This window comes from Coturnix japonica, chromosome 4 (genome assembly GCF_054131305.1).
Source record: "Coturnix japonica strain WE chromosome 4, WE-NBRP24, whole genome shotgun sequence".
NCBI lineage: Eukaryota > Metazoa > Chordata > Aves > Galliformes > Phasianidae > Coturnix > Coturnix japonica.
The window spans coordinates 11,851,325-11,864,649 of NC_140666.1; the positions used below are offsets into that span (position 1 = coordinate 11,851,325).

The 13,325-nt window shown below is 45.1% G+C and overlaps 1 protein-coding gene across 7 annotated transcripts in view; it reads right to left on the reverse strand.

Annotated features, from left to right (window-relative positions):
• Positions 1–1,069: 1,069 nt before the first annotated feature.
• The window catches only part of MBNL3 (muscleblind like splicing regulator 3), an 81,201-nt gene continuing 68,945 nt past the window's right edge, over positions 1,070–13,325 (reverse strand). For 3 of the 7 annotated variants that reach the window (XM_085544544.1, XM_085544545.1, XM_085544542.1), the window contains exons 5-8: positions 12,902–13,052; positions 8,248–8,342; positions 6,780–6,853; positions 1,070–4,369 (exon numbers count right to left, since the gene is read on the reverse strand). In XM_085544544.1, the coding sequence (XP_085400670.1) occupies positions 6,797–6,853; positions 8,248–8,342; positions 12,902–13,052 (303 nt within the window). In that variant the 3' untranslated portion in view covers positions 1,070–4,369; positions 6,780–6,796. Of the gene's footprint in view, positions 4,370–6,779; positions 6,854–8,247; positions 8,343–10,550; positions 10,587–12,901; positions 13,053–13,325 lie in introns of all 7 variants that reach the window. The other 4 variants (XM_085544543.1, XM_085544540.1, XR_001554585.2 and 1 more) reach the window with 3 other exon arrangements.

Consider the following 13,325-nt stretch of genomic DNA (forward strand, 5'->3'; position numbering starts at 1 on the left):
ACTTAATATAATTAGTTAACAATGAATCTATCATTGTAGGAGTTACATACAAAGTTAACTTTGTTCTTAAACTGTAAACTATACAGACAAGTTATGGACCGCGTTCTATACCTTACCATGCTTCAGTGTTGGTTTAGAAGAGAACCAAACGGGTTGAACGGACGCATGAAAAGCTTTAAGCTTTCTCTAACTCTCCTTCAAAATTAAATTCATTCGTCACTAAAGGTATCAAAAAAAAAAAAAAAAAAAGCAATAATGAAAAACCTTATGAGCTAATGGCAAAGAAATGAAGATACATGGCGTGGGTTAATGCGTTGTAGCCCAGTAACAACGTGTTGGAGCTATATTTACATTTGGATTAGGCTAGCAACTATTAAAGTTATTACAGTCTTTAACATACAGTATATACTCTAAGGCCTTCAACAGGCACGTGGTAAAATCAGGTCAATATCAAACTAAATCCATTCAACAGGAATGGGAAATTAGATTTTCCTCATAAATTTCACCTTCTTCCGTTCTCGCGTGTGTGAAATGTACAAGGGATCGAAACCAAAACCCAACGAGGACTCCAGTTATTCCATCACCGCATGTCCTAGAGCTACCCTACAGCGCCAGCAAGGAGCCCACGAGGTGGAGAAGGCATCCTGTCCAACTCAACGTGGCTCCTCGTCCCACCGGCCGCACCTACCACAGGCACACACTCATCTCCGGTGCTGCCTCTATGCTCCCGCAGCTCCAGCTGCCCAGTGGGCCAGGAGGAGCCCGCAGTGAGGACGAGCAGCTCCGTGGCTGTGCCTTTGGGTTGCTGAGAGCATGGCCAACCTGCCTGCACCGCCGCTCCTCAGCACCCCAAGCACCGCAGAGCAGTCGGGAGCGGGGCCGGCGCCGGCTGCCCTGGGAGGGAATGGTTTCTAGGACATCACGAGGCAAAAATACAAAGTCACAACATCATCAGCTAGAAACTTGCAACTAAAAGAAACAAAAAAGAAACCCAAAAAGCCAACAACATTGATTGTGAAATCGTGTTCCAAATTACTAAAAACACTGTACTTAACAAAAATAATCTTAATAGTTTTATGAATCCATTTTATTTTAAATCCCTCTTTTATTGTCTGCTTATGTTACAGTTTAGTAGTAGTACTTTTACTGAAACTACTAACAACCTTTTGCGTGAAAATGATCAATCTCAGCTTTCATTTTCCCTCTGCATGACCCGTTTTATCCAAGTTTCAGCATTTCTTGCATATTGTTTGCATAAGGCTGAGAGAAATGGACAAAGAGAAATCACTTTGGATAAATAAAAAATAGAGGTTCATGGAAAGTGGGAAGCTTATAAAAATGTCACTAAAATTATATTGATTTAAACAAACTTACATACATCTCTTGTCAAATAAAGGATGATATTCATGCTTTTATGACATTTGTTTAGAGTCACTACCCAGCTTGGTGACTTTGTAAGAGTCTATGTAGGAAATTTAGAGTCTGGCGACTGGTTTTTTGTTGTGATTTTTTTTCGTTGTTTTTCTTCTTTTTTTTTCTTCTTTTTTTCTTTTTTTCTTTTTTATTTTCTTTCTTGAACGAAGAAAATTAGAGCAAGTCATTGCACAACTAGTTTCAATAGTGCTACCTCAAATGGCATTTGTGCCAAGATTGTTTTGAATTTGGTGAAGTTTAGTGCTTCAAGCTTTTCTTTCCTTAAACTCATTTACAAATTAACGCTAAATTTGCCAGCAATATAAAAACTGTTGTGGCACCTAATATAACTACCCTGAACATCCCTCATTGGACCTCTTTAATAAAAAATAATCCTTAAACGCTTTTCTTTTTTTTTTTTTTTTCAGTGCTTTAAATGTGACGTGAAAACAGCTGTATTCTAGGTTTACATTCTATGCACATCTATGCCAGATGTTTAAGTAGATAAATAAAAGAGGAGGTTACATCAAAGTGTCAAGATATACAAAAATCCATTTAGCACTGAAAAAGTTCCAACCTCCTTTAACTCATAAAGCCATACAAGCTTGAATGCATCCTTTCTGGCTTAAGAAGATCAGCTCTGTTCTTTGTTGAGGCACTGGCACAGGTTGTGCAAAACCCATTTTGATACACAAATAATTTCAAACAGGAAGTACTCAAATCCACTTTTTCCACTAATAATGTTATGGTTTTGGGAAACAGAAACTCAGTGGTTAAAAGAACAGGTGGGCGGTAGCCAGTATAAATGACAGACACTAATTTCAAGCAACACTGTCTGCTCTCGAATGCTGATGGCTGGGAGACATCCACAGACACAAGGGACTGCAAAAAAACACGAGGTGCATGGCTGAGGGTTGGGGTTGCAGGGGTTTCTCCCCACTTTTAGGGGTTAGGTTCAAAGCCTGCTGAAATGAATGGGAAGATTCCTTCTGGCTCGAGGCCTTTCTGAGATGGACCCTTTAAAGGTGCCTGCTATGAATATACCTCCACACACAGGTGGTTGCAGCCTGTCCTGGGCTATGGCTGTTGTGCCCAGCCTGCTCCTTGTCCCTTGTGGTCCATGCAGACGTATGTTTATCAGTGCACCCACAGAAGGACATTCTCTAACCAACATCAAGGAAAAGAAAATGGAATCCTCTCGGCACCCCGCAAGACCACAGTGAACTCAGGGCAGCAGAACATTAACAACTTGCCCATTTAAAAGCCATGGCTTTAAAAAATCATTCTCTTTCTCTAGCACTTCATCCTTTTACGGAGTTCATGGAGCAAATCCATCTCTTCCATGATGCCAGTGATGGTAGAGAGCTATGACAGGATGGATTTAGCTGCATTCTCAAATTAAAACGTATTCAGTGTGGCCAGATTGTTCAGCAAGGCAGCACAATGCCAGGCAGTGCTGCCCAGGGTGTGTGGGCCGGGAGCTGCTTTATTCACGCGCATGACAAGGAGGTATTGAGAACTAGCCCTTGTTGTGTGAAAAAAAAGTTGGACTTCATCAAGTACAAGGTGCCAAATCACATCCACCAACCTCTAGGAACCCCATTAAAATGGGTGTTTATGTATAGAATAGGATTTTTCCTGGTTTGTTAGTGCTGAGTTTGCTTTAAAGGGCCAGAAATTAGTGGGAAAAATCACCAAGTCATGGTCAACGGTGACTAAAGAACTGGTGCATGCTGACAAAATTGCAGGAAGGGTCACTGGATTTCAGGCTGAGATGTTTCAGCAAGCTCAGTGAAGAGAGCAAAGTATTACCCGGCCTGGGCCAGGCCACGTGGCGATGGCCCTATTCCAGCTACGTGGTTTGCAGCTAACAGTTGGCATTTGTTCCTCTCCAACGCAAATGCCCAAAGGAAAACATCTCACTCATCCACCTATTGCTTTCCACTGCACCACGAGAACAGCAAGAAAGATTGTGCGCCGTTTGCAGCTGAGAATGCACTTCAACATACAACAGAACTGCAGAAATTCCGAGCAAATCTTTCCTATCCCCTTACTGAGATTGGCTTTTGGTCTTCCTCTCTTTTTTTTTCTTTCCCCCCCTCCAATTTCCAGAATCAGCTCAATGTATTTAACAAAATACCCTGAGCTGGGCTGAAATCACAGCCGGCCTCGCACATCATTGGTACTAAAAATTCGGAGAGTATCCGAAGGCAAATTTGAACTGATTAAAAGGAGCCTTTAACACAAACAACTTTAGCTGACGTGAACAGCAAAATCCAGAAAAGGGCAGAACATTCCTGCGTCGTGTTTTTCAAGCACATAATTCCTGTTTCCCACGATAACATTTTTAGTAAAAAAACAAACAAAACTCCATAAAACCTACAGTATATGAAAACTTAAGACATAACAATAATGAAAAAAAATGGTACTGAGTATACTTGATAATGATGTACACTTTAAAACAAATCAATAGACTATGATGTAAACAAAACAGTAAGATAACACTTTAAAAACAAGACAAACATTTATCCATCGATAGTATACAGTAAACCAACAGTCCGCTGTGCAGATGCACTTATCAGGATGGTAGTCATAAAATGATTAAGTGTGTTAAAGTAATGTGTTATAAAAGTCTATTATAATTTTCTACTTGTATATCTCATATAACAGAGCGCTGTTTGTTAATTGTTTCTATAGTGCTTTTTTTTTTTTTCCTTTTCTTTTTTTTTTTTTTTTGATTTTTTTTTGTCTTTTTTTGTTTTGTTGGTTTTTTTTTTTTTTGACATTCCCATTGATCAGTTTTTGGTTAACATGTAGGCTGCAACAGGCTTACTGTAGAGGTGGTAAAGAATGATAGAAGGGAAGAGGGGATATATACAGAAAGGCCATGCGCAGCTTCCCACCAAGAAGTCCTGGTGCTCCGTAATTGTACGGTTCAGAATTTCAACATGGTCTGCTGCAAGGGAAAGAGAAAACAAAGAGTGAGACGTCAAGATACATTTTTCTGTACCATTCATCCTACTAAGATGCATCTACATCCTCACTGCACTGCCTTGGAGGTTGCTGTTATTATGTCGTTGGAGAGAAACATGTTTTATTCCCTTAATTTTCGGACGTAGGGTGAAATTGCTAATAATGCTCTTTAATCAGCACTTTGGGCTTTCCATTTCCAGCGTGCTTCACACACGCTGACAAGACAATTTGTGAAATGGGGAGGTGGCAGAACAACCATCTCATTTGTGAGACAAGATGGCAGGTGGAGAATGACTGATGAGAGGGCCAGAGGAAACCCTGACTGCTGCTGCCTCCTGTTCGCTCTGAAGATATTCACATTAAAATCTAATCCCAGAGAGCCAGAGATGAATCAGACAACAAAAAACCTATGCTCAGGTGGCCCCCTTCTGGGAGTAAATCTCCTCTCTTGGGATGCACTTGCAAAAATCCTCCCTGCTAAGAGCTAGGCTAGGCAGCCTGGCTACCAGGACCTGGTCAACCATGGAGAAAAACATCTGCCACAGCAGATTCTATTACCAAACTCCCACTCACAGCAGCTTCAGGAATTCACCCTTTGGCACCTCAGAACGCCAAGTAAGGTCCTTATCTGGCAAAAAACAGGCGCACATGCACAACTTCACATGCTCAGGTGGCTACATGTAATGGGATCAAAACACAAAGGCTCCTGTGTGGGAATGGTCACTAGTGGGGCTGTGAGCTCTGGGGACACTGGAGGAGATAAATCACAGACTGGTAGAAAAGAGCTATGTCCTGTAGCTGCGCAGTGGTGAGAGGACAAGCACATCTGGCAGAGTGCACCTGGTCAGGCATGTGGTCACAGCTCCCTGGTGAAGAACAAGCTGCTTGTCTGGCGCAGACACTCTCCATGCCCAGTAGGCTGGTCCCCAAGAGATCCAACTGAATATGAAGTGTCTGACCCTATTTCTTTCAGGCAAGGGTTTTCACTGTCCTTAAAAGCATGGCTGACTCAGACAGACTGTATCGTGCTCACTGTTTGCTAAATAAAGCTATTTCATGGAATTTCCTTTCCTACTCTGAAATCATTAGTAACTGTCAGTGTGCGTTTTTAAGCACACACACAGAAGCAAAAAGAATCCAGAAAAAAAAAAAGAAATCCTGAAATAAATAGAGAAATCAATCTCTAAGAGCTCAATAATGAGGTTCTTCCAATGCAAATGATCTCCTTATCGGGTAGAACAGACTGTTTTGCATGTGTTATGGAAATCGTGGAACATGTCAGGTGTCACGTCTGTCTGTTGTTTAGGAGAGCAATACACTGCACAGCACAGAATGTTTTCACTGACAGACATCCCTCATCGTTCACCTAGACTAGCTGGGGTCCATGGCCACAGTCAGCAGGCAATTTATACATACGACAGCTTATTTAGGTCACCGGTGATAAGGGACACCACCGACACGAGTGACTTCTGTCAGCTGCTAAAGATATAATTAGAGAAATGCTTGCCAAATTAATTTCCAGCATTTAAGTACTTTCTTGTAATACATGACCTAAAGAAGAAGTGGGTTGTGCATATGTGGCCTGAGTTGGGAAAACGTGGTAATTACTTGTTGAAAGGGGTGAACTGCTCGTTCATCTCTTGGGGTGAAAAATAAAGTGATGAACTAAAACCCTCAAGGGATTCGCTCTCATGACTATTAGCTAACACTTGCAAATAAAAGAAATGGAAAAATAACACTGCTGCTAAGGCTGCAGAATGCTCTGTAAGTCAAAGGAAAGGATGAACTTGATTATTCTCAGACAGAGGAGCCCAGCAGCCCAGGATCTGCAGGTGGCACGAAGGCTATGCTGCTTGTGGACCTGTGAAGAAAACTGCCATGGGCCATGTCCCACTGTGGTTAACAGATCTCTGCCCAAACCCAGCCCGTCCTGCTGATGCACAGCAGCTGAGGATGACCCGGTCCTGCTTACCCCAGGAAAAGTAATGTGCCACTAACAGCAAAACATGAGTTTCACCTTTTCAGCTGACTCATTACCAGAGCAGACTTAACCAGCAACAGCATGAACCCGAGGCACCTGCGGGCTGCTGGGAGCTGTGCAGAGCAAGAGTAACTTGCAAACGTAACCGCCAGACTCAGGGGGATGCAAGAAAGGGAGGCAACAAACACTGCAAAACAGCTATTTTAGACACAATGAAATGCTGCTCGTTGTAAGCCACAGGGCCGGTCTGTATCTGTGCTGCAGCTGCTGAATTGCTGTTGACCTGGTAGAGAGCAAAGCCACCGGGGTCCTGTGGGCTCAGACCCACTGCCCAAAGCAGCCCCTTCTGGGGGACGCAGTGCCCTTGTACAAAGCAATCCACTGTAAAGAGAAATACTGAAAAGCAACTTACTGTTCTATCGGGAACTTCTACATCTGTGAAACAAACATGCTGCTACTCAGTTCATCTACTGATAACTGGGATATCTACAGCAAAGAAAACAAAGAACACAACACATTAAAACAATGCTTTGAGATCCGTCTCTTCATTCTGTCTTCAGTTTCAGGTTAGCAAATACATCAGTGTCTTATAAAACAGGATCCACTCCCGAGTTGTCTTTCTTTTGCCACACGTTAGGTACGACATAGTTGCATCACTACTGATGCCTCGTGGACTGTGCGGTGATTGTACTGGGATTTTAGCTCCATGGACTACAAGTAAGACAAATGCTCTGAAATTAGCTGGCTGAGACATAAGGAGCATAGCTTTGTGCAGACTCATATAGCCACAGAGCAACACTGCACAGAAATTTCTGCTTTCTTCTCATGACCAATGCAAGCATGAGTGAGACCTTCTCTACCTGACAACTACAACACATCTCAGAGAAAGAACAGCAATACCTACTGCAAGCAGTAAAACACTGCCCAGGACTTAACACGGGTAAAACTTCTGAAAGCTTTATAACCTTGCACTGGCAGAAAACTCCAGGATACCCCCTGAGATAACACTGACATTCAGCATGGCTAAGAACATCACTGAATAAAGCGATACCCCATTTTTTCTCTGCTACAGCTCTAAACCTGAGCGTGACGAAGAGCTAAGAAAGCTACAACTTGTTTTGGGGAGTCGGGGGGGGGAAGCACTTGACATTTCTCTGGCCTCAGTGGAAAAAGTTGTGGCACACCAAATTATCAGGAAGCATCACTAGGACAGGTTGTGCGTATACAGTTCGGGACGGGTGCGGAAGCAGCCATCACAACTCAGTATCTTCGGAGGAAAGTTTTGGAGAGAATTATGGCTCGGCAGACATGCATGAAGTCCTGGACACTTATGGCAGTGCTACAACGGCACGTACTGCACATCCAGAGTCATTTCTGTAGGGATGGGTGACGTTACTGGTGTAAATAAGCTTCAGACTTCACCGCCTCGACCCCCTTTTATTTTATTATTATTGTTTTGAGTTATTTTTCGAGTCCAATTTTGCAATATGGGGGGAGGCCGCTCTGTGTTTCCACTTCCACTTTCCAGCCAGGAGAAGACATGCCAAAATACCACAGGGAAGGATGCTCGGGGTGGTATTTCTGCTTGAGACTGAAAGCAGAAGTGCTGCAGGTCTAAGTGCAACAGAGGACTTTCGCAGCCCAGATTCTCAGTTCCGGGTCTCTTTGGAGAAGGCAGCGAAGCGCCCAGACCTGCGGGGCCGTGCCCTGCCAGTCGCCCATCCCTACGCTCCCGCCGCAGCGGTTCCAGCCGGTGCCCCCTCACCGATCCCCAGACACACGCTGCCCGAGCCTGCACCGAGCCGGGCGGGACTGGGAGCCCTCGCCCGGTCCTCCAGATCTGAACACACAGTGAAAGAAAGCCATTGAAAGGGCCAAACCTGATTGGCGGTAGCTGTTGCAGCGAAGGGGACGCTGGTGGCAGGAGTTGTTGCTGCAGACACAGTGGTGGGCGTAGCACCGTGCATCATGGGCACTTTCGGAAGGGAACCATGGAAGCGACATACGGGAGGGTGGAGCGTTTTTATGTAACCATGGCAAGATGTGGTGGATTTGGGGGCGTGGCAGGAATCACAGCAACAAGCCATGTGACATCGTCATGAAGGACACATCGGGGCGCGGCATGCAATCACAGTGCAAAGCAAGACAGCGTTGGGAAAAAAAATAAACAAGAGAGAAGGGGAAAAGCCAATTACAATTATAATTAAGGAAAAAACCAAAACATTCTCAACACTTAGTACATTTATAAGCAGAACAATGATGTATTAGACTCTGAAGGCCAAATTTCCAAAGGGGGGGAGGGTGGGTGTGCTAGCAAAAGCCCACATCAGCTTGCACCCCTGGGGAGTTAGACGCAGCCAGCGCACGTTCCTTTGGGTGGGGACATTTTGGCAAGCGCACCCTCCCACCCACCTTGGGAAGCTCGTCCCCTTCCCTCCCCTCCCCGTCCCCGCCAGGAACCAGGGGAACTCAGGGGAACTCTCAGCTGGGCGGCCAGCCATGGCGACGCATTGCACGGCTGGGGCCTGTGGCACAGCTGCAGCATGGTCGCCATCTTGCTAGGCCGCGGACGCAGCCGCCCTTCACCATGTTTTGTCGCCTGTGTTGCAGGGATGTTTCGGCACGGTACGGGGTGAGTTAGCGGCCTAGCAGCCCAAGCTCTCTCCCCACAGTTCCAGCGTGCTTCCTTCCCACTCTAGTTCTAGAGAAGTTGATGGATTTCCCTCCTTGCGAGGTAGTGCAAGGGATGGAAAGGGGAGGAGGCCGAGAGGGAGAAACACACGAGTGCATCCAATGCTCACAACTGGCGGCAGAGCATCCAGAAGGGCAGTGCGGCAGCGGGGAGCTCAGCAGCCTCTCCAAGCTGCGTGGAGCCTGAAGGGATGCTCTGGGGCACCCCCAGACCCAGGGAGCAGGGGAAGGATGCTGCCCTGGACCACTCCGACCTGGAGATACCTCCTTCTGGCTGAGCAGGAGCTGGGAGCGGAGCAGCAGGCAGCACAGAGGAGCCAGCAGCCCTTGGCAGCTCCTTCTCCAAGGGAGTGGGTGAACCTGTGGGCACCTGAACACCAGGAGCTGTGCCTGAGGTGTCAGCTGGGGATACCCACAGCCCCGGCTGTCTGTGTGTGCTCCCACCCAGCCCATCTCAGCACACACATGGGATTCAGCAAAGTCCAGCAAAGCTGGAAGCTGGGGCCTGCATGAGTGCTCGCAGGGTTCAGCAGCAGGGTAACCCTGTGCCCACAGGGCTCCCTGCTCCAGTGGGTTGCCTTCAGGTGGAAGAAGCAGCCTGTAGGACGGGGAGGTTCAAGAGCAGAGTGCTTAGCTGTTTCTGCCAAAGCTGCTGGCTTTCAGACTTTCCCAAACTGCTCCCCAGGGCTCCTGCTCCCCCCTCTCACCCTGCCCAAAGCAGGCACACTCCTATCCACGATGGCTGCTGCCTTGCGTAACCTTGGCTGGAGGCCGAAAGCTCAGATTTCACTTATGCTACTGTGCACAGCAGCTGCAGATAGAGGTGGGGGTCCTCCAAAGACTCACACAGGCTCCTAGCATAACCTAGATCCTGAGACTGAACATTCTGGATCCCCACAGAAACACAGAGCATCCTCTCAGCCCTGCTGCCTGATTGCATCCCTTGTCCCCTGCTGACAGTTCCTTGAGCCCGCACTGCTAAAAAGTCACTAACGAGATGAAACTTCAGCTGGTCCACCGTACTAGCCCTGCTTCACTCACTGTACCATCGGCACCTTGCTCTGGTAAAGGGCCTGCCTTTAGATACATTCCTTCTCAAGAGCCTTTATGAAACCAGTCTCTTAAAATGTCCTCAGGACAACCAAAAACCTGAGCTGTAATATACCTGACACAAAAATAACAAACCAACAGGATCCTCCCACTGCTTTTCCTTTTGTTGACTGAAATGGGTTGGAAAGACACTTAGTTGACAAAGTTTTCTCTCTGCAGCAGAACTAAATAGGGGTGGGAATGCACTGCCTTGGATCTTTGTATTAGTCACACAAAACACTGCACTGCACGGAAATTAAAAGGGGTACAACCATTAAAGCCTCAAAGAAGACAGCAGATAGACAGTCACACCACACAGCCACCCAGGTTCTCACTGATGCACACTGACTTGCTGTCTCTTTCAGATTAGGAAAAGTTGAGAAGTTTGTGTAGAAAAACCTACCAACGCTTGCAGTGGGTGTCATGCACAGAACTGACCCTGCGCACCATGCATTGAAGCGTGGAAAGATGAACAAAAGGGATATTTCATTAGTGAAGCTTCAGTGTTAGAAATCACTTTAACTAAAAAGCAGGTATTCTCTTCGCAGCATTCAATATTTAAGCACATGCAAAACAGATTCTGCATATTGATACATAAATAATTTAAACTCAGTTTTAAGAGATAGTAGCAAAACAAATTAATTCTTGCATTCTTGGGTAGTAGAAAAATGTATTTCTTCTTCCACCCTGGTATTGAATGGCGTGATCTATTCTACAAATCAGTGTTGCTTTGTTGTTGTTTTTTTTAGTATCAGGTGTCTTGATTTCTTTCCAATCACAGAAGCAGATAAGGTTGCCTTACAGGAACGTCACACTCATGTTAAAACCAGCTTTCTAAAAACAATTTACTCCTGTAAGCAGGGATTGGGATTCAAAGTCTCTAGTTTAAAGCTGAAAGAGGCAGCTTCTTTTAGACTTGAAACAGCTGCAGTGATTACATCATTTTCAGTGTTTACCCTGATCCCTGCACCTCCGTGGCAAACCATGATGCTGAGAGATCACAGTTTATCACAGAGGGATAACTTCAAGGACTGAATAGGAGACACTAACAGAAATAACTCTACCACTCAAAAGGGTGTGAGCTGCTACATGCCACCTCTCTGCTCTGCTTCCAAGAGCACTGCAATGACTTAGATCAAATTTGCAGCCTGATGCATGAGTAAGGGAACACATGGATATGTAAACTCATCAGAGATTCATTCTCTGACTGGAAATTTACTTCTCTGATCAGCATTAATGTCCTCAGATGAGAGCCAGTGTCAGCAAATTGATCTGTTATGCATCAGCCTGTGCGTAATCCCATCGCCGAGAGACAGTGCACAGCAGTATCATGAGAGTTCTGGGTGAAAGCTAATTTACAGTGCTTGCATCAGAAATATGTGTCTTTATGTCAGCTTTTGAGACCGCAAACTCAAGGAAGGGGAGCATGAAGCCAGCTCACACACTTGGCGTTTTAGGAAGTGTGAATGCCTCCTGGGGTTGTATTTTGCTTGGCATCTGAAAGAGCCGCAGTCAGGTCAGCTCAGCCCATCCCCTCCAAAAGCCCTTTGCAGACCTCAAGGCTCCTCCTTGGTCCCCTCCTTCATCTTTCCATATAAGACTCTCCTTCCCTGGGAAAACATCCTGGAAACTGATGAATTCTGAGCATCTTCAATACTCTCATAAAGACCATGAGAATAGAAAATGTAGGTCTTGACTCTCTGGACCACGCTCACAGCTGAGACACACAATTTAGTCTCAATACCGTTCTCTCTTAAAGCTTTTCCCCTGACTCCAAAGAATGGCATGGCCGAGGTCCAGGTCTACTGCACGTTTACTGCACAGACAGCCCGCAGAAAGGCTTTGTATATTTTTACAAATATCTCTTGGTGAATGAATACAGCGTTCAACGTTAAAAACTTCAGGCATTTGTTTCCATGTAATGCTCTGCAATGAAAATGATACTAAAACTAAGCTACCAGCTCTGAAATGTTCCCAACTCAGCCACTTGCAGTACTTACTACTCTAAGCAGGTTTTGTTTTTCATCTGGCTGCAGCGAACAGAGGTTAACTGGCGAGGCAGCAGTCACATCTGCCACGTCAATGTTTCGATTTCTATATGAATTACTGAGCTGCATCTTTCAATTTTACTCTGAGACCTTAAAGGTACAATAAAAGCCGGGAGTTAAATTGCTTTTAAAAATCTTAGGCTTTCATACTGGTCAAAAGACAAGTAAGAGGGAAAAATACGCCTTCAAAGACAATTAGGTAATTTGTATTTACTGAAGATGAGCCGTTCCCTCTGCAAACATAACGGCTGCCGGAATATGTAGGTCACTGAGATAGAAGGTTAGAAAGAAACCCGCAGCTTGAAGTGAGCAGGCAGCTCTAAATACAGGCCCACCGGATATTTTAACATGAGTCTTTAATACAGCTACACAAGAGTCAAAGAATTAATTTGAGATTACCCAGTCGAACCATAAGAAGGAAAAACAAGAAGTATGAATTCAAGAAACATGCAGACAGTTTTCTTAGTTGGATTGCTTAAAAAAAAAGGGAAAGGCTAAGAAGGGCTCTTTATAACTGAAAAGCTCTGGGACTGCATTAGGTGAAGGCAAAAAAGTCAAACAACATACATTAACATTCCATCGATTTTTAACACGAAACTTTATACACTAATATTCTTTTGCTAAGGATTCCTACAGATCTGCTTATTAGCTCAGTGTCTAGGTCATACAAAGAAAAGCATGATGGAAAAAGCAAGGAGGCACTTACCTGTGGGGATGAACGTAGGCTGTTGCAACTGCATGTTGGCTAGAGCCTGTTGGTAGTGGAAAACGCTTGGGTTAAAGACTGTGGTGGCACCATTGTTTTTTTCAAGTGCTGGCCTCTTTGGTAAAGGTTGAAGTGCACCAGGCGGCAGGGCCTGTGGATAAGGGAGTCATTAAAGACAAGTGGAATAAAAAAAGGACCCAAAGAAGGTAAAGCATGCAAGAAATAACAAGAGTCTTGCCTGTAAATCACCTGAAACTGTATCAGTATAACAGACGGGAAACAGAAGAGCAGCTATATGGTAGTGACAGCTGTAGGTGAAATCACAGCTTCCCTAGGTAAGCAGTTAATAAACGCATCAGGAGAAAGGGGCAGAGAGCAGGAAGAGGCAACACTACAGAAGATGTTCAGGAGGGTTGACTTGGGC